The sequence below is a fragment of the Corvus kubaryi genome, unplaced genomic scaffold (assembly GCF_017639235.1).
Source record: "Corvus kubaryi isolate FWS band 111438036 unplaced genomic scaffold, C.kubaryi_AGA036_p1.0 37312, whole genome shotgun sequence".
Classification (NCBI taxonomy): Eukaryota; Metazoa; Chordata; class Aves; order Passeriformes; family Corvidae; genus Corvus; species Corvus kubaryi.
The window spans coordinates 796,437-814,424 of NW_024581098.1; the positions used below are offsets into that span (position 1 = coordinate 796,437).

At 39.1% G+C, this 17,988-nt stretch overlaps 1 protein-coding gene across 1 annotated transcript in view; it reads left to right on the forward strand.

Moving 5' to 3' along the window:
• ATP6V1H (ATPase H+ transporting V1 subunit H) overlaps positions 1-17,988 on the forward strand; it is a 51,624-nt gene that overhangs the window by 5,882 nt on the left and 27,754 nt on the right. The window contains exons 3-8 of the mRNA XM_042029016.1: positions 4,121-4,223; positions 5,638-5,727; positions 10,833-10,946; positions 13,686-13,790; positions 14,848-14,901; positions 17,044-17,141. Coding sequence (XP_041884950.1) covers positions 4,121-4,223; positions 5,638-5,727; positions 10,833-10,946; positions 13,686-13,790; positions 14,848-14,901; positions 17,044-17,141 — 564 coding nt within the window. The remainder of the gene's footprint in view (positions 1-4,120; positions 4,224-5,637; positions 5,728-10,832; positions 10,947-13,685; positions 13,791-14,847; positions 14,902-17,043; positions 17,142-17,988) is intronic.

The following is a 17,988-nucleotide window of genomic DNA, read 5'->3' on the forward strand; positions in this document are numbered from 1 at the left end:
TTTAAAATGAGGTGAATGGAAATATATGCATTTGAAATTACTAAAAACTATTAGTCAGATGTATGAGTTCCTTCATAAAATATTAAAAGCTTGTTGAAAAAGCTGTCAGATCCCTTGTAATGTTTTGTATGGGTTGGAAGATGTCTTTTTGAATGGTGATAACAAAGCAATAAAGAGTAAATCTTAATGTCTTTTTTTTCTCATAGCAATATCAATATCAATCCCCACATCTTTTTTTCTTTTTTTCCTGTGGCCTAATGTAGGATGAAAGCGAAAGCTTGAAAGCTTTTTTCCTTTTCAGTTGGCAGACCTCTTCTAATAGCTTGACTGTAAAGAAGCATCTGTCTTCATGGGCTGAGGCTTTCTCCAACATTAAAGCTGAAAATTAAGGGTTCATCTTATGTCATCTTTGAAGTGTTTCGTAAATGGCAATATTCTTATAAACAAGCAGCTTATCTGGTTACTTTTGTATCAGTATTGATGCCTTTTCCTGGTCTTAAAATCAAGAGGCATACACGGTTAGAAGGGGAAAAGGGATTTTACCTTGGTATTTATTTTTAAGGATCCTTAGGTGTACACGTCCAGGTCATATGCATCGAGATGCACTCCGCCGAGTCTTTCCCTGTGTCTCTGTGTCTCTCCTCCTCTCCTTGTCCTCCCAACATTGGGTATAACATTATAGGCTTTGCTAATTAGCATATCTATCAAAGATTCCCCAATGAGAAGCTCAAGTGAGCCCCCCCTCCCCAAGGAATCTTCCCCTGGATGGTTCTATCTTGGTTTGCAGAATATGTTCTGGAGAGGACCTTGGGGTCTGGGGCACACTGATCCCTAGCTACGAAGCTTCTAAAATGCTTAGTCTCTTAGCTTAACAAACAAGTCCAAGAATGTAGGCAAAAAGCACTAGGAATACAGAAGCTGTAAAAAGGTATAACAGGGGTAAAAAAAAGAAAAGGCAAAAATCTTCATGGCATCAGTATGACCCATTAGTCCCTGGCTTGGTCAGCATTATTTGAAACAAAAGAGACCTCCCGTTACGAGTCTTTAAATGTGGTATTTGTGGCAGATGAATTGTCCACATCTTTCTATAACTATTCAAATTCATCCTTAATAGGCAAGAAAGAACCTAGGTCAGTCTAAAAGGCATGGTAGCAGCATGGTCATCATTGGCTAATCACATATCATTCATTTATAATTAGTTAAGTTTTAGCAGAAGTTGGGCAAGGACTACCCTACCACTGGCTTTATGAATCTTGAATCTAATAAATCTTGATTGCCTTTCCTCAGTGCATATGAAGATATCTCTAACTAAGCAGTGGGAATACCGGAATAGCACACATGGCACTGGACTACTTCTGTTCTTTGCTTGCATAGTAAATAGGTAAAAGATGGCTCTGTGATGAGGCCAAACTCAAGACATAATCATTTAAATAAGAGGAAAGAAAAGAGCACACTGTAGGTCTTATTTCTCTATTTCAAGAATCCAGGTGATCCAGTTAAAAAAATAAGTGAACACTTCCTGTAAAATTTACAATGATTTTAATGTAATCTCTAGTCATGGAACATCTGAAAACTGACCTTGAATGTGGAAGAGGTGGGTGAAGAGTCCATGCTACATAGCTTTGCAAAGTGGAAGAGGCATTTCATTCAGTGGAAATGTTAAGAGGAGATTAATCTTGGAAGTAACTGAAGCAGGAATATCTAGTGCTTTCATCCCCTGTGACTTTTGTATAGATGAAGCCCTCCTGGTATTACCTAGTAAAGCTAGTCACCTATTAAAATCTTGGATATGTTTAGGACTACTTGATTTAAAATTACTTTTCTTACCTGAAGAGTACCTGACTATACTATTTGGACAAGTTTTTTATTTCTTGTGATGTGAAGTTTTGTATTATAAAAAAAACCCAGTAGTTTTCTGCAAGTCTGACTCTTCAGCTGCATCAACAGCTTTCTGAAATAGCACTGATGATGGCAGTAACTACTTGAATATTAAGTTGAAGAGAACATTGAGTAGACATATGGTGGCTTATAGATGTCCACAGCAGTTCACTATATCAAGCCCCCCTTGCTATGTGTTTGGATGAACTTGCATGCATATCAGTTTTTAAACTGCCAGGAAAAACTCAAAATGTAATTAGTGAAAGCTAAAAATAAATTAGGAACCATGATCTCTGTTCTCCCTACAATTTTCTTCAGTGCTTATGGCAAACTTAAAGTAACAATTAATTTTGGTTGTCAGCACTTATTTCTTGGTTGGATTAGACTGTTATTCATGTTATGTATTACAATTCTGGCATAACATGATAGCTGTACGTATTTCAGTTCTTACCATTGACATTGCATTCAGCCCCTGGAAGTTTAAAAACTGTTGAGAGAATGTTGTTCAGAGGCGATGCATAGGGAAGACTTTTGAGAGATTATTCCATCATTAGTTTTAAATTCTTTTACATGAGACCCTTTGTGGAAAGGAGCCCTTTACATTTGTTGTGGGATACAGCATTGGTAAAGTGATATGGTTGATACTGTATCCCCTCTACTCTGCCCTTGCAAGACCCCACCTGAAATGTTGCATTCAGCTCTGGGGTCCTCAGCACAAGAAAGACATGGAACTGTTGGAGCAGGTCCAGAGGAGGGCCACAAACATGGTCAGAGGACTGGAGCACCTCTCTTGCAAAAACAGGCTGAGAGAGCTGGGGCTGTTCAGCCTGGAGAAGAGAAGGCTTTGGGGAGACCTTCCAGCACTTTAACACCACTTACGAAAAGGAGGGAGAGAGACTTTTTGTACGAGCATATAGTGACAGAACGAAGGGCAGTGGTTTTAAACTGAAACAACAGGTTTAGATTAGATGTTAAGAAGAAATTCTGCATTGTAAGGTTGGTGACGCAGTGGAACAGGTTGCCCAGAGAGTTGTGGCTGCTTTATCCTTTGAGGTGTTCAAGGCCACGTTGGATTGGGCCCTGAGCAATCTGATCTTGTAAGTGACATCCCTGCCCATGGCTGAGGGGTTGGAGTCAGATGACCTTCAAGGTTGCTTCCAAACCAAACCATTTTATGATTCTATGATAGCTCAAGATGAAGAAAACAAGGTTTGTATGGTGGGTTGACATTCACTGGTCACCAGGTGCCCATCAGGACAGGACACACTTGTTCCATCAAAAGAACAGGGGAAAATACATGAGAAAAAGCTCTGGGGCTGAGGTGTAAGGATAGGGAGATCACTGACCGCTTACCATCATGGGCAAAACAGGCTCGCTCTACTTGGTGAAATGAAATTAATTTATTGCTGATAAATTGAGTAGGTTAATGAAAAATAGGAAAAAATCTAAAAACCACCCCTTACCCTCTCCCTTCTCCCAGGCTCAACTTCATTCCAACTTCTCTGCCTCCTTGTTTTGAGTTGGTGTGGAGGCTGTGGTCAGTTCATAACAGTCTCTGCTGTTCCTCTCTTCCCCTGCTTCATCCTGAGGTGTCTAATCCATGAGTTATGCTCATTCACAAACTCATGCAGCATGGATCCTTTCTGCAGATTCCAGTCTTTCAGGGATGGCCTGCTCCAGCATACATCACCCTTGAGGTCACAGGTCCTGCAAGAAAACTGCAGTCCATGCAGGTTTCCTGTAAGGCACATCTTCCTGCTCTGGCATGGGGGTCTTCTGTGTACTGTGGGTGGATCTCTGCTCCGCCTAGGACCTCCATGGGCTGCAGGGGGACAGCTGCCTCACCGTGGTCTTCACCACAGGCTGCAGGGGAATCTTTGCTCTAGCACGTGAATAACCTCATCTCCCTCCTTGTGCGCTGGTCTGGCAGTCTGCAGAATTGTTTCTTCCACATATTCTCAGTCCTCTCTCATGGCTGCTGTTGCACGGCAGTTCTTATTCCTTAAATATGTTATCACAGAGGTGCTGCTGTCATTACTGAGTGGCTCAGGTTTGGCCAGCAGTGGGTCTGTCCTGGAGCTGGCTGGAACTGGCTCTGTCTGACATGGGGACCACTTCTGGGGTCTTCTCATAGGAGCCACCCAAGCAGTCCCCTTCTAACAAAGCCTTGCCATGTGAACTCAGTACAGTTATTTCCAATTTACTGTTCAAGTTACTTATGGTTTCATGTTTTGTTTTTCAGAGGTCAGATGATTTCAGGTGAAGACTGTGAATTTATTCAAAGATTTGAACAGAAAAGAAATCCAGAAGAAAAACAGGAGTTGTTGCAAACAGAAGGCAACCAAGTAACTTTCTTTTAATGAAGTTTCTTTTGGGGAGGATGGAAATTTTTGTACCAACTCTTACTTTATTGTTGGCTGTATACAGTTAAGGTGTTGTGAAATAAGTATAAAGCTTTCTATTGTGATTCTTTTATTTTTCCTTAGATATAGGTTGGAAGTTATTTTTTTATTTTTAAAACCTACTAAATAATTGTTAAATGTCATCTGACTTCGACTCTGTTGTGAGACAAGCTAGCTCAAGTCTTTCCTCATCCCAGTTTGCTTAATCATGCACACTTGTACTTGAGTCACTTTTTTTTTTGAGCTTTTTTCTTTATAGTTTATTGATGACAGCTGCTACCAGTAAGATTGGTGCTTAATAGCTAAGCAATTCTAATTTAGTTACAGCACTGAGTCCACTGTCTGCTAAGGTGGATTCAGTTAGACATGGGTGTCTTGTGTCATTTTAGGCATGGTAAGATATGAGACCTCTGCATTGGACAGAGCTGATTCAGGACTGAATCAGGCTTTTGCCCTTAAAGGAGTACAGGCAGGATGCCCAAAGACACTTTAATGATATTTGAATCAGTAGAATCTCACCCTGAGGTTCTAGCACAGAGTATCAGACATCCAGAGGATTGGGGGGAGGCAGGGAGGAAGGGGACGAGTAGATGCATTCAACACACAAAAATTTCTATCAGTTTTTTCTACTTCAATTTTAGGCTGTTCTCTGTTTTGGTTTTCTATTTCTTTTCTCTCCAAATTGTACTGTGTTACTGTTATGTACCGGTTCAGAGTTTCCATAGTAACAGAAACATATGTGGTATGCCTTACATGTCACTATATAATTACGATGTAGCAGTTCAGAGTTCCATTTTCTCTCAGTTTTAGTTGAATGTGGTGACGGAGAAGGAGGAAGTGTAAAAAGTAATGTAACTATTTCAGCCTGTTGCTGAAATGGTGATATTCTTCAAAGATGAACAAAGATTTCTCTATAAGGTATATAGTAAGTGAACAGAGGAGTAACCTGTCTTCCTCCCTCCCATTCAAGTTGCTGAAACTTTTTTTGTACTATGTCTGACTTAGTTGCTGTTCTGTCAATTTACTTGATCTTCTCACTACCATAAAAAAAAATGATGCTGAGGGAGACTTTTCTAATCTGACTTTCAACAAAGCAGGTTGGTGGCTTTCCCTAGCAAGTACGTATTTAATTTGAAAGCCATAAAGGAATTTGTAAAGGGTAACAACCAATGTGACAGAAAATTATCTTTGTAAGATAATGTCAAATTTATTCATCTCTTACTGTAAACGAATAAGATGTTGGGATGCTCAATGCTTATGTAAGACAACTGTGAATTAATAAGGTCCTGTTTTATATTATCAAAAGGAATGAAGACAATTGCTAATATTCATTTTAATGTCTCTCTTATTTTTCTAGTGTGCTAAAACATTTATAAACTTGATGACTCACATCTCCAAGGAACAGACTGTTCAGTACATTCTGACTATGGTTGATGATATGCTGCAAGTAGGTCAATAATCTGTATTATTTTTAAGTCTTTAAATGCATGCTTGAATGTTTCCTTAGTGTAATTCACGTATCTTCAGGTGTTTGTCATACTGTGTTAAAAATATTCTATTAAATTTTCAGATCTTGTCTTCAGAGATTAAATGTTAGACCTAAAGTTGTAAGGGTAACTTCGTCTTGTAGTGTGTTCGAATTCTGGTAATAAAACGAAATTGTATGCTTGTCTGTTGGTTCTCAACCATGTTTAATGCAAAACTTGGATGTTAAGGCTAGTGTTGCATAGTGGTTTCATTTTATGTGATCTTAATTTGCAGAATTTTTTTCTTAATACTTTTTATATTTGATATATTGGCTTATGTTGTGGTAGACTTGTCAGTGCTAGATTAATGGTTGGGTTTGGTGATCTTAAAGGTCTTTCCCAATCTAAATGATTCTAAGATTCTGTGACTTGTGACCTCAGCCTTTTCCTGTGGTGTAGGGAGGATATGACTTCACACTTGAGGTTGTTGAAGCTTTTCTTATGAAGGTGTTAATTTGGCCACCCTCAGCAAGAAGGTGTCGTTTCTGCAGCTTTAGGTTTCCATCATAGGTTAGGTTGTTTAGGACAACATGTTCTGAAATTCTGCATGGTTTAATTATAAACCAGGAACTTCTTACTCAATGTAACATAGAGCTCTTTGTAGCTGTGGACAACAGTGGCTTATAAGAGTAGGCTATTAAACTTGGTTTCAGGACTGCTGAGCTGACTGGGACGATTCAAGAGGAGGCTTTACTGAATCAGATAGTCCCACTTTTATGTTTGCTTGCTCTGAAGTAGGCTGAGAGAAGGCATTTGGAGTGATGTAACAAGATGGGTTGAGTTGTGTGAGGCTTTTTCTTAGTGTTCACATAAACTATCTGTGTTTGATAGTTTCTCTTCTCCTATTTTATGTTATATTGGTGCAAGGTTACACTGAAATGTGTCTAGTGCTATTGGTTTAGGATATTGCCATAGGAGGTGAACAATGTGAGTTCTAATTCCAGCTCTGACTATTCAGTATTTCAACAGGCAAGTTGAAAACTGTGAACCTCTCCATGCAAACATATATATATCTGTTTGTATAACATGGGGACCATGGTGTTCTTTAAGGTGCCTGTCTGCGCATTAGGAGCCTTAAGTGAGTGCCCTGACATGTAGGATAACAGGATAATAGCTAGTGGTGGCGGCACCAATTCATTCATCTGTAGCTTGGTCACTTTTCCTCTTCTAGTTTTACTTTTTTTCAAGTGTGACACAAACATCAAGAAGCAGAGAAGATGAAAATGAGCCTCAGAGTCACTCCTTGATTAGGACACTCAGTTGGGAATACCTTGTATTGGTTGACACATTGGATGACAAACTTTGGCTCAGTGTGTGAGAACTCTGTTTATTACAGCTACTTTTGTGAGGAATGGGTCTTGCTTTCTGTGCATCAGCGGCCAGCAAAGTCATCATTTCACTTCCCCTTTTTCAGGACTTCTTGTGAGTGTTCGTAGGTCTTGTTTTGCTAATGTGCTTTGGGATTAGCACATAGTCTGCAGTTACAGTATGACAGCTGATATAATCTCCTGTGCTGTGGAATTAGTACCCCACAGGTAATGCTTTCACTGGCCCACTCTTGAACAGATGGAATAGTTCTTGGTAGTCACAGAAACCTCTCTTTTGCTGTGTTGTTTCTGTCATAAGTGGTTAGATGTATGTGTTTTCTTGACTTTATGACATGGCTGTATTTTGGGCCTTACCCTGCCCCAGAAGTGGCATGTATGGAATTCTTAATGTTAAACATAATGGCTTTAAATTATTCAGGCTTTATAGTGACACAGGAGAATAGAGATGTTGGTGGACACTATATATTTGCTTTTGTTTGAAGTTGAATGCATGTTTCACTTTAGAAATTCTGCTTCAGTATCCAAAAGGCTGCACTGACTTTTGCAATGCTCTGTGTGTGTGCATGATTCAGGGATGTCTTGCTGCTGGCATAGAGGGCTTGTGTGCAGGCATCCACATGGCATTATCTCAGTTTCCTAACCTGTGACATCTCTACTCAACAAGGCTGAAACGGGACTTCTGTTTTGTTTTGGTCATGATCTGGGCATGGAACATACTGCCAGTGGTACCTTATGAACCCCGGCTGCACGTTTTTAAGGTGTAAGATTTTTGTCAGAGAGCAGCACAGTGGCCAATAAAGGTCAGACTGTGAGTTTAGGGCAGGGTCTCTGCAGACTGCCTGGGCACAAGAACAGTATCATAGAATTGTAGAATGGTTTGAGTTGGAAGGGGACCTTGAAGGTCATCTGGTTCCAGCCCCCCTGCTGTGGGCAGGGACACCTTCTGCTAGATCAGGTTGCTCAAAGCCCCATCCAACCTGTTCTTGAAGAGCTCCAGGGATGGGGCATCCCCAACTTCCCTGTGCAACCTGTTCCAGTGCCTCACAATCTTTTCCTAATATCCAAACCTATTCCCAGTTTGAAGCCATTCCCCCTTGTCCTGTCAATACATGCTCATGTAAATAGTCTTGCCCCATTTTTCCTGTAGTGAATATGAAGTCTCCAGTCTTTGACTCATCTTAATTCAGTACATTCAAAGATTTTAAGCGAGAAATTATTCAAGGACATGGCCTGTCATAGTGCCATTGACTCTGTGTAAAATTTGCCTTGAGAAAGTATGTTTGCTGCAGTTTCATGAGAGAAATAATAGCTGAGTTTGATAGCTGAAACTTCGAGAAACTATCACAGGTAGCAGTATCCAGCTTTTGTCTGATTATGACTGACTGTGGTTATTCTATCATCTTTCTGTGCTTCTCTTGTGAGGTGGTAAAAATTATGTCAGCTGTGTTTTGAGCTCACCAAAAGCCCACTTGGGTGTGTAGGATTGTTCCAGCAGTTGTACTTACTGGTTTTATGACCTTTCTAAGAGATTTCTTTTGAATGCTGGCAAATGTGAAATTAGCGTGGTGTTTACTGTCTAAGATTATTGCCATTCTGCTTACTTCTGAAGGTGGAGAGTGTTAGCATCCTTGAGGAAACATTTCTTATTCTCTTCATCTGATAAATTCTTGGAACAATTTCTTGGGATTAGTGACCTTGTCACACTGCACAGTCTGTTACTTATGAAATCTTTAAGAATCTACACTGTAGCTGGTGCAGGTAGCAGTACCACCCGAGTGACCTTCATTATGCTTCTTCAGAAATGACAGCTGCTAAATTATTCAACTGTTGATGTGAGAGAGCTTCAGAATTTTCTTTTTGTCAGTGTAGTCAGTAGCTTCCTAGGAAGGTGCAACACTACATATTCCAGGGCCGTGGGGAGTTTTCCACTCCTTCCCGTCTGTCTTGATCCTGTACCTTAACAGCAAACCAGATGAGTCTTCTGACTGACAGCATGCTAAAGTTATTTCAGCATTTCTGCTTCCAGACTTGTCTGTCTCCTTAGTTATGTTGTAAATTGAACTCATAGATCTGCTGTTTTGATCTATTTTAGCGAGACTGTTTAGCACAAGCAGATGCTAACTGATTTATTTGATCGAACTGCCGTTTCTCATCAAACAGGCCCTCACAGAGTAAAAGCTTTCCACCAAAGGCTATGTGTTCCTGAGATCTTACTTTTTTATTTATTTCATAGTTTGAACAACAAACTTTGAAAACATTTCTGGGTGCTTTTTTACACATGCCATGTAGAGAATGGGTCACTGTAAGGGTTATAACTGGCAGATTACTGGTGACATCTGAGCTTCCCCAGTCAGTGATCAGGGCAGCAGTTTGCATCCCATGTGGTACAGTACTGTTGTGGTTTAACCCCAGCTGGTGGCTAAGCACCGCACAGCCACTCACTCACTCATCCAGCAGTGGGATGGGGAAGAGAATTGGAAGAGTACAAGTGAGAAAACTTGTGTTTTGAGGTAAAGACCGTTACTTTCAAGGAAGGGTTGGTTGAAGTTCTAAGGTTTAGTAAGATGCCACTGTTTGGATCATGGATGCGTTCAGGTCATCTTGTGCTTAATGGATCATATTCCAACAAGGAGGCTTGCCTAGCTGGTTCTTGGTCCCTAGAGTTAATAATAGGGTGCAGAACTGATGGAGAAAAGCCTTTCTGTCTAGGGGAGTTTGAAAATTAAAATGTCTGGATAGTGGAGACTGAGATACTACCCTTTTGTTTCTCATTTGCCTTCCTTGAAACGAGTTGTGTACTTGGTCGCAGTAGTTTAACCTCAATGGGGAGGTCTCTTCAGAAGGAAAGCTTCCAATCCACCAGATTGGAAAGCATATGGAAATCCTTGAGGAAAAGCAAGAATTCAAATGCTAGATTTTTCTGGGAGACTGTCTGTCTATATTCTAGCCTATTAGGAAACAGCAGAGCTTTTCTTTTGCCTTTATGATTGTATGGCCTATTCTCTGGCCTGCTATAAGGAGAACTGTAATAGCTGCTTTATATAGTGATTATTAGGGGAAATACTTAAAAAGGCTCAGGCAGTTGTGGTCTCTTGTGGCTCAGGGTAGGAGCCCTGGAGAACAGACCTCTGGTGAGTGTGTGCTCTTTTAGATATGCAGGTTGCCTGAGATAACTGCTGAATCAGTTGCAGCCTCATCTGGGAGAGAAGATGAGAGGAATGGAAAGGCTAATTTACACCCCCAAGGTTTCACTTGTAGCAGAAGTTGAACAACAGGCTCTTGCATGGAAGTAGAAATATGTTGAAAACTTTGTATGGACTTCAATCAAGCATAATTGATTGGATGAAAAGTAGTGTTCCTCTTAAAAAATGACAGTATTTAGCTTGTTTCTCATTTGCCTTACTCCACTTGCATGTTCAAAAGAATATATTTCTTTTTGCTCAAGCAGGTATTGGAGTACTGAGATACAACTGAGGATTCAAGGTTTGTTTCCTCCGCCCCAAATCTCCAACCTTAATATTGGAGTGCTGAAATGAACTGTATCCACAAGTAATTGTCTAACTGAAAAATTTCCATGGGCTCTCACAAGCTAGGATACACTCTGATAATTTATGCCAACATAACAAGGAGCAAATAACTGCTCTATGTTGAATGCTTTTAGAAGTCTGTCATCTCTTCCTCTCTCTCAATTTTTACAGGAAAATCATCAGCGTGTTTGCATCTTCTTTGATTATGCAAAACGTGGTAAAAACACTGCATGGTCCTATTTTCTGCCGATGTTGAATCGACAAGATCTCTTCACTGTGCATATGGTAAGTTCTGAATGAACCTGTCCCTGAAGATGGTAGAGAAAAATGCTGGTTCTATTTTTCTTCAGGAGATTTTGGAATTTGAAGCTAAACTTCTGCCTGGACTGGAAAGTTTTCCACTTATAGGTTAGACGGGTCATTCTTAATACAAGCTTTGCCTAACCACATTTTAAAAAGCAAAGTTACATTGTTTATTGACATTGGTTTATTTCTGGGAGGTTAGGGCAGATTTAAAAAATTCAGAAAAGCAGGGATTTTAGAATTAATAAGTACAGTAAAACATACTGGAAAAAAGTTTATCACAGCTGCCAGTCAATGCTGTACAAATACTAGAATTTAAGTTCTCATCTTGTGCAATGGAAATGTCTGCCTCGATGAACCTTATTTTCTCATGTGCTCAGATTACCAGCTGACTCACTGAAAGTGTAGAGTGAGAAACGGAGAAGTGCTTGATGTTGTGCAGGTGCTGCTCAGCAGCAGCTAGAACATTGGTATGTTACTAGCACTGTTTTGGACACCAGTCTAAACCACAGCATCATATGGAATGCTCTGAAGAAAACTAAGTCCATCCCAGCCAAACCCAATACACCCATGTGCAGTTTGCGGTTTCTGCTATGCTTTACTAGTGTTTGCTGCTCCTGTATATGGAGTAACTTTTCTGGAATCCTAATATTCTTCTGTCATCAGTGGTGAGAACTGGCCATTTCATCTCAGCAGGTTTTTTTTCTTGTGGGGCAAAAATGTGATTTTATTACGTAAATTCCTAGTGGAGACCACAGTTTCCAACAATGAAAGTTACATTATGGCTTGAGGAAGAGAAAACCACGCCGGTATGGATTATTCTTCACTGCATATGTTTGTGCTGGCATGATACGGTAGAGCCAAATCAGAGGCTCAAACTACAAACCCACACACCTGGCCTGCATTAGGCTGCAGTGGCAGAAGGGGTGCAAGGATTCCAGGACACTGAGCAAGCCATGCTGTTTGCCCTGGGATGTGGCCAGTGCAACTGTGTTTGGGGCTGTACTGCAATTTGAACAGTGTGCTGACATGTTCTCAAGAAAAATGTCAGGCTTGATTTATTTATTTATTTAATTATTTTTTTAATCTAATTGGTTGACTGCATGGATGTGAATCCTGTTTCTTGGTGTAGCTGAGGGAGGAGGTGGCTAGGGGTTTTTTTTGGTCAGTGTGGTTTATTTTGTGGTTTTTTTGGTGGTAATACTACTGAAGACCCATCCTGCAAAACTGCAGTTTGAGCAGTCAAATATTGTGACTGCCCAAATATGCAGGTAAAGCATAACTTTTAGACCCTTGCAGTACAAACTATTTAATCTCCATGGAATGGTGGCTTTTAAATGTATGGTATAGAAATTTTGATGGTCAGCATTTCTCTACTCAGATTTGTGTTATTCAGATATTGTTTTATTTACGTACTGCAGAAATATACAAATAATTTAACAAGTCACGAAGAATCTCATGTGAAGTGAATCCACCTTGAGTGGATCCACTAGGTTTGCTGCCTTATTACACCTTTTAGTACTGTGCATGTTTTTTAAAAGCACTTGAATGTTTTCAAAACCAAGTTTTAGGATTGTCTTATTTTTGTTGGGTTTATTTTATTTTCCTCTTTACTATGCATACTGGAAGGCTTTTGATACCCCATCGTTACATCTGCTTAAGCAGATACAAGTACTCATCCTCTGTGTAGGCTCAAATTCTGCTGAGCATAAATGGTCTCTCATTCAGGGGCCAGGTAGCAGTTTTAACTCAGAAGCACGGTTGACTAGAGAGCTAGTATCTCGTGTTTTAAAGCTTGAGGGATTTTATGGGCTTGTTTAATTCAGAAGGGGATTGGACACATTTTGGTGTAGAGATTGTTGTTCCAGGCTCACACTAGTAATCCCTCAAGAAATCAGTGGTGGTGGTGCTGCACATGTGAATGCAGTAAGGTGAAGGGTGGCTGGAATAGTGTCCTCACTGCATCATGGAACTGTGTGCACGCAAGTGAATCCCTGCTTCAGTAAAATCTTGGTTACACTGCCTGTTTGTATATAAGCTGACTCAAATGCTTTTGGATATAAGCTTCAGGCTGCAACATAAATTTACTTCAATTATAATTTGGAAAGACTGATGTAGAAATAAACTTGTTTTAAGTATTCTTGGGTCATAGGCATCATGAAAATTCTTAACCTGACCACGTTTTTATTCCCCAACTTCATTCTTAAATTCTACCTTCCATTTTGTTTTCCTGCTCTTCTTTTTCTGGGCTTGAAGCTTTTCCCTTCTTGTAGATGACTTCCTTCAGTTTAAGTACAAAAAACCTTCAATACTCTGTTATCATTTGTATTGGCACAATTGCTTAAATCAAGCCTGCATGTGTTAGGCCATCAAGTGTCTTGCTTTTGATTGATTTCTGACTGTAGCGGTGTCATACAGCAGTAGCCCATCGACGGCTTCCCTCCAACTCCTTCTGAGTTCTTTACTGGTGCCTTGTGAGCTTCAACAGCTACAGGTAACTGATAACATCATGAAAATAAATGAGTTTCTGGAAGTAGAAGCAGCAGAAAGCTGAACAGAAAAAACATTACTGGGCATGAAGAGTCCCCTACATAGAAAACAGGTAGATTTCTGCAAGGGACTGTCTTTCATCTAAACTTGGTTTCCAAAGTTTACAGGACTTCTCACTGAGTTCTGAAATTGCTGTGTTTAAAAACATCTGTTTATTGTATTCTCTTTCAGGCAGCAAGAATTATTGCCAAACTGGCTGCTTGGGGGAGGGAGCTTATGGAAGGCAGTGACTTGAATTACTATTTCAACTGGATTAAAACTCAGCTTAGTTCACAGGTAAAAAGCTGCTTTTGTTTAAACTTTACAGTAACTTTGGAAACTTTTTTCAAGAATGTGAATGTATAAATGTGCAAACAAGAGGTATATTTTTGGTTTTGTTTTTTTAAAAGGCAATTTTATTTTGTCATTTTTAAAGCTAAGTGTTCTTTATTCAAACACTTAGTTTTTAACTTGGTAGTTTAATGTTTTACTCTAGTCCTTGAAATGTAAATTAATGATAAAGCTTTTTGCTTTTTCTGTTAGTTAACAGTTTTTTTTCTTTTGGACACTGAGAAAATACGAGATAAGGTTTTTCTTGTCTTGCTTCTATTGTTTTGGTTATCAGAGCTTTTTGCTGCAAGAAAAATCACATGGCAGCAGAAATTGAATTTCAAAACCTTTTCCCAGTTTACTGTAGTACAAAGCTTTTGCTTTTAGTCCTGTCTCTTGAAACTGAATAAATTCTGACTTATTTGGACAATGTTTTTATGGCATTAGCTCAGTATGAACCACTTCTGGCTTGTCCTTCGAAGATGAATCATTCTCCCTTGTATTCATTTTTGGACATTTTTCCTTCAAAACACAGTGATTTGTCACTCATTCTCTTAGTGTTGTAGTAGAAGTGGATTCTGGAGAGCCGAGAAACATTCAGTATGTTTAGTAATGGTATATTTTTCATAGTTTTCTAAACTGGGCTTATTAAAAAGGAGTTTTATTTTTTCCCTTTGGAAGGAGAATCTTAAAGTTGGAATTTCCTTCAGAAAGATGCAAGAGTACAGGTTGCAGATGCTAAGATAAATAAATACCTTGAGTTAATCCACACTTAAATAATTAAAAATTAAGTGTTGATATACCAGAATCAGCTCCAAGCATCTTGTTCTAGACAAGAAGTGTGTGTGTGAAATAAATACAATATATTGCAATAATATATTAAGCAGGAAAAATATCTAATGGATTCTAAATTTTTTTTTCTTATGATTAGACGGGTTGGAGAACTGAAAGAAACTTGGTAACAACTGTTCCTTAAGGGTGAAAAGCAACTCTGATTTTAAACTTTTATTTTATCTTTTCCTAGAAGCTACGTGGTACAGGAGGTTCTGTGGATACAGGAGCAGTCTCCACAAGTGATGTGAGTTTATCTTTGAAATCTGTCAATCTGCTATTTTTGGGCAGGTGATATCCACTCCTCGGATTAAGGTGCAGATCTCTTCTGGTGCTGGTGATAAGAAGTACTTGGAATCAGAACTGTACAACAGAGTGCCAGGTGATGGCGCCAAGAAACAAAAGTATTTTTAAACACTGATTTCACATAGAACGTTGGCAGTGGAAGTGTATATTTTACAAGGTAGTTTGTCTTGTTGAAGCTGTAGATATCAACTAAGATTCTCTTTGTTGACACTTGAACAAATCATACAAAATTAATTTAATATTCAACAGTTCTGAGCCCTTGACTTGGTGATCTTAGAAGTCTTTTCCAGCCCAAATGATTTTATGATTCAGTACTGTCTGTTTACCACTGAGGTGTTGGACTTGTAGAAGAAACCTGAAACTGAGAAGCTTTTGGCTGTTGTGCTGTGCAGGACTTAGAAAAGGGCACATCAGATACTAAAGCTGATGTTGCCCCTAAGCCACTGTAGCATGAAATCGCAAGAGTGCTTTCAAAGCTGTAAGCTTTTCATATTTGAATAGCTTGAATTCACAGGAAAATAGTGTCCTTTTTGCATCAATATTTTTTTTTAGTATTGAATTTCATGTAGCTATAATAGCTGCCGAGCTTCGAGATGAACTGTGGCAGTATAAGAAATGCAAATGATCATCCTAACTGGATTTTCTGTGGTGGTGTGGCATGATGAGGAAGTTTATCATAGTTCTTGAATCTGGAGTGGAATTCAGTTTGGTGTTTTGTTCCTTTTGCAGCCTGAAAGTGGTCACAGTTTCTCAGAAGACTTAACTTGGGATTTGTTGTTCTTGTAAATGTAGTCATGGCTTCAAAGTGTTAGCTTCCTTTAGAGGAGAGCCTCTTAAATTACCCTGTCTGGGGATTAAAGTAGAAAAGAGGCAAGACTCTTGTGCACAACTGTGGGTGTAAAACAATGGGCTGAGCATGGAAGTTGAAGTATTTCAGTATTTCATGTGCAGATCTGTGTGCCACTGTGTTAGGTTTTGTTAGACTGGCAGCCCTCTTACAGCCATAAAAGAGTAAACAGTTGCACAGTACACACCACCACTTACTGTGGAGCTGTGAGCTCCTCTGGCTTGCTCAGAAATCTGTATTCATTGCACTGTGGCATTGCACAAATGTGCTGTGCCACGGCAGGGTCCCAGAGCAGCAGAACTGAGAGTGCAGATATGTTCTAGGATAATTAAACTGGGTAAGTATTGTCTTAACTTCATTAGTGTTCAGATTTCAGATCTAGCTTATGCAGGATTTTCAAGCAGGCCCTGGCTAATTTCAGAATAAATTAGAGATGCAGTTGTAGCATTTTATACAGGAAATGAGAGCTGGAATCTATTACGAAATTTCAATTATAATAGTGTTGGAAGACAATGCTTTTATGACTGACTCTTTAAAAAGAAAACTCCAAGTTCAATAGTACATGGGTTGCTGATGCAGATAAATGAATGCATTATTTGGGGTGGGAGAGCTGTCTGTGTGTTTATAGCTGTTTTATTTGCACGGGGTGTGCAAATGAATACTTTCTCAGGGAAATTGATGTTCTAGATGATTTGAGCCCAGATGCACAGACTTAGTTTTTACATAAAGGACTTAAATCTCTCATGAGAGACAAAGAATGAGTTACTCTTTATTTTCAGTTCTGTTTATTGCCTCCTCTCTTTTCATATGGGATTGCCTAACTTCTTTACTTCATTAAATGTTTGAAAGGTTGATCTTGTATTATGTGAGAGAGCTACCATGAGACTTTCAAGGAAAAGGCTTATAGGGAGGAAGAAAGCAAACAGCATTTTATCAGCAGCACATCTGATTAATGTATGATTAGTATTAGTGAAGGTAATGCTGACAATTGACTAAGAAGAGAGAAAAACAGGTTCTGGCAAATATATTCAAACAGAAGACAGCTTTCATTCATAGATACTGAAGGAAGGCATGTTCAAATGTTCTGATGTAAAGTGGTATCACTTGCATAACACTTCTTTAATATTCAGAACTCTTCTCCTTTTATGCCAGTAAAGCCTAATTTGGAAAACTGTACTTCAGCACTTACTACCTGACTCTTCTTGCAAGAAGTGATGTGTTGTTCTTTTCACCCAGAGTTCCCAGTATGTGCAGTGTGTTGCTGGATGTCTGCAGCTGATGCTCAGGGTCAATGAATACCGCTTTGCATGGGTAGAAGCAGATGGAGTCAATTGGTGAGCATCTATTTCCATTTATATGGATATACTTGCACTTACAGTAGTGCATACCCCAGTGACCATTTTTTTGAATGGAACTCTCTTGTGGTAGGGAGGTGTTCTGTGAGTACAAAAGAGATTTGTTTTCAAACATTAACACAGTGAAATAGACAAATGAAACTTGCACTGTTGAGGCTTTAATTCCTGTTCAAGAAGAACTGTTTAAGTATGTATCTGAACAGTTATATAACAATTTGTATTCAGCTGAAGATGTTCTGTTTATTATTTAATAGAAAAAGACTAATGAAATGAGTTTCTGCTAATCATCCTAGTCTTTTGAGTTTGGAGTTTCTCTGTCTGAAAACATTAGTGAAAGGAGAAACATTTTCTAGAGCTATGACCAATTTTTTTCCACGTCTGGCTTCAAGTAGGTCATTCTTTTATCCAATTCTCCTAATAAATACATTTGCGTTAGGCTAAGATCTTGGCACTAATCTTATTTAAAAAATGCTTGCCTATAAATCATATTTCTGCCATCCATGCCTCTATTGGGGATGGTTGGTACATGATTTGCACTTTAATGGCAGATAGCCCTTTACACTGAAATGGAGAAAAGTCAGAATTACTAGTGAAGTAAAATTTCAAGTGATGTTCATATGTGTCAAGATGATACTACTGAAACCAAAGAAGCTTTTAAATCAAGTATTAAAGCATTACAATAAGCCTGTGTTTCACCATGTTTGAACTGGTCTTAAACTTGGTAAGAATGATTTTTGAATGTAGATTCTGTTTAAAATTTTAAATTGAGCTAGCTATTTCAGAATGGACCTGTAAATTGCTTACTAAATTTTCAAAACTTCAGCTT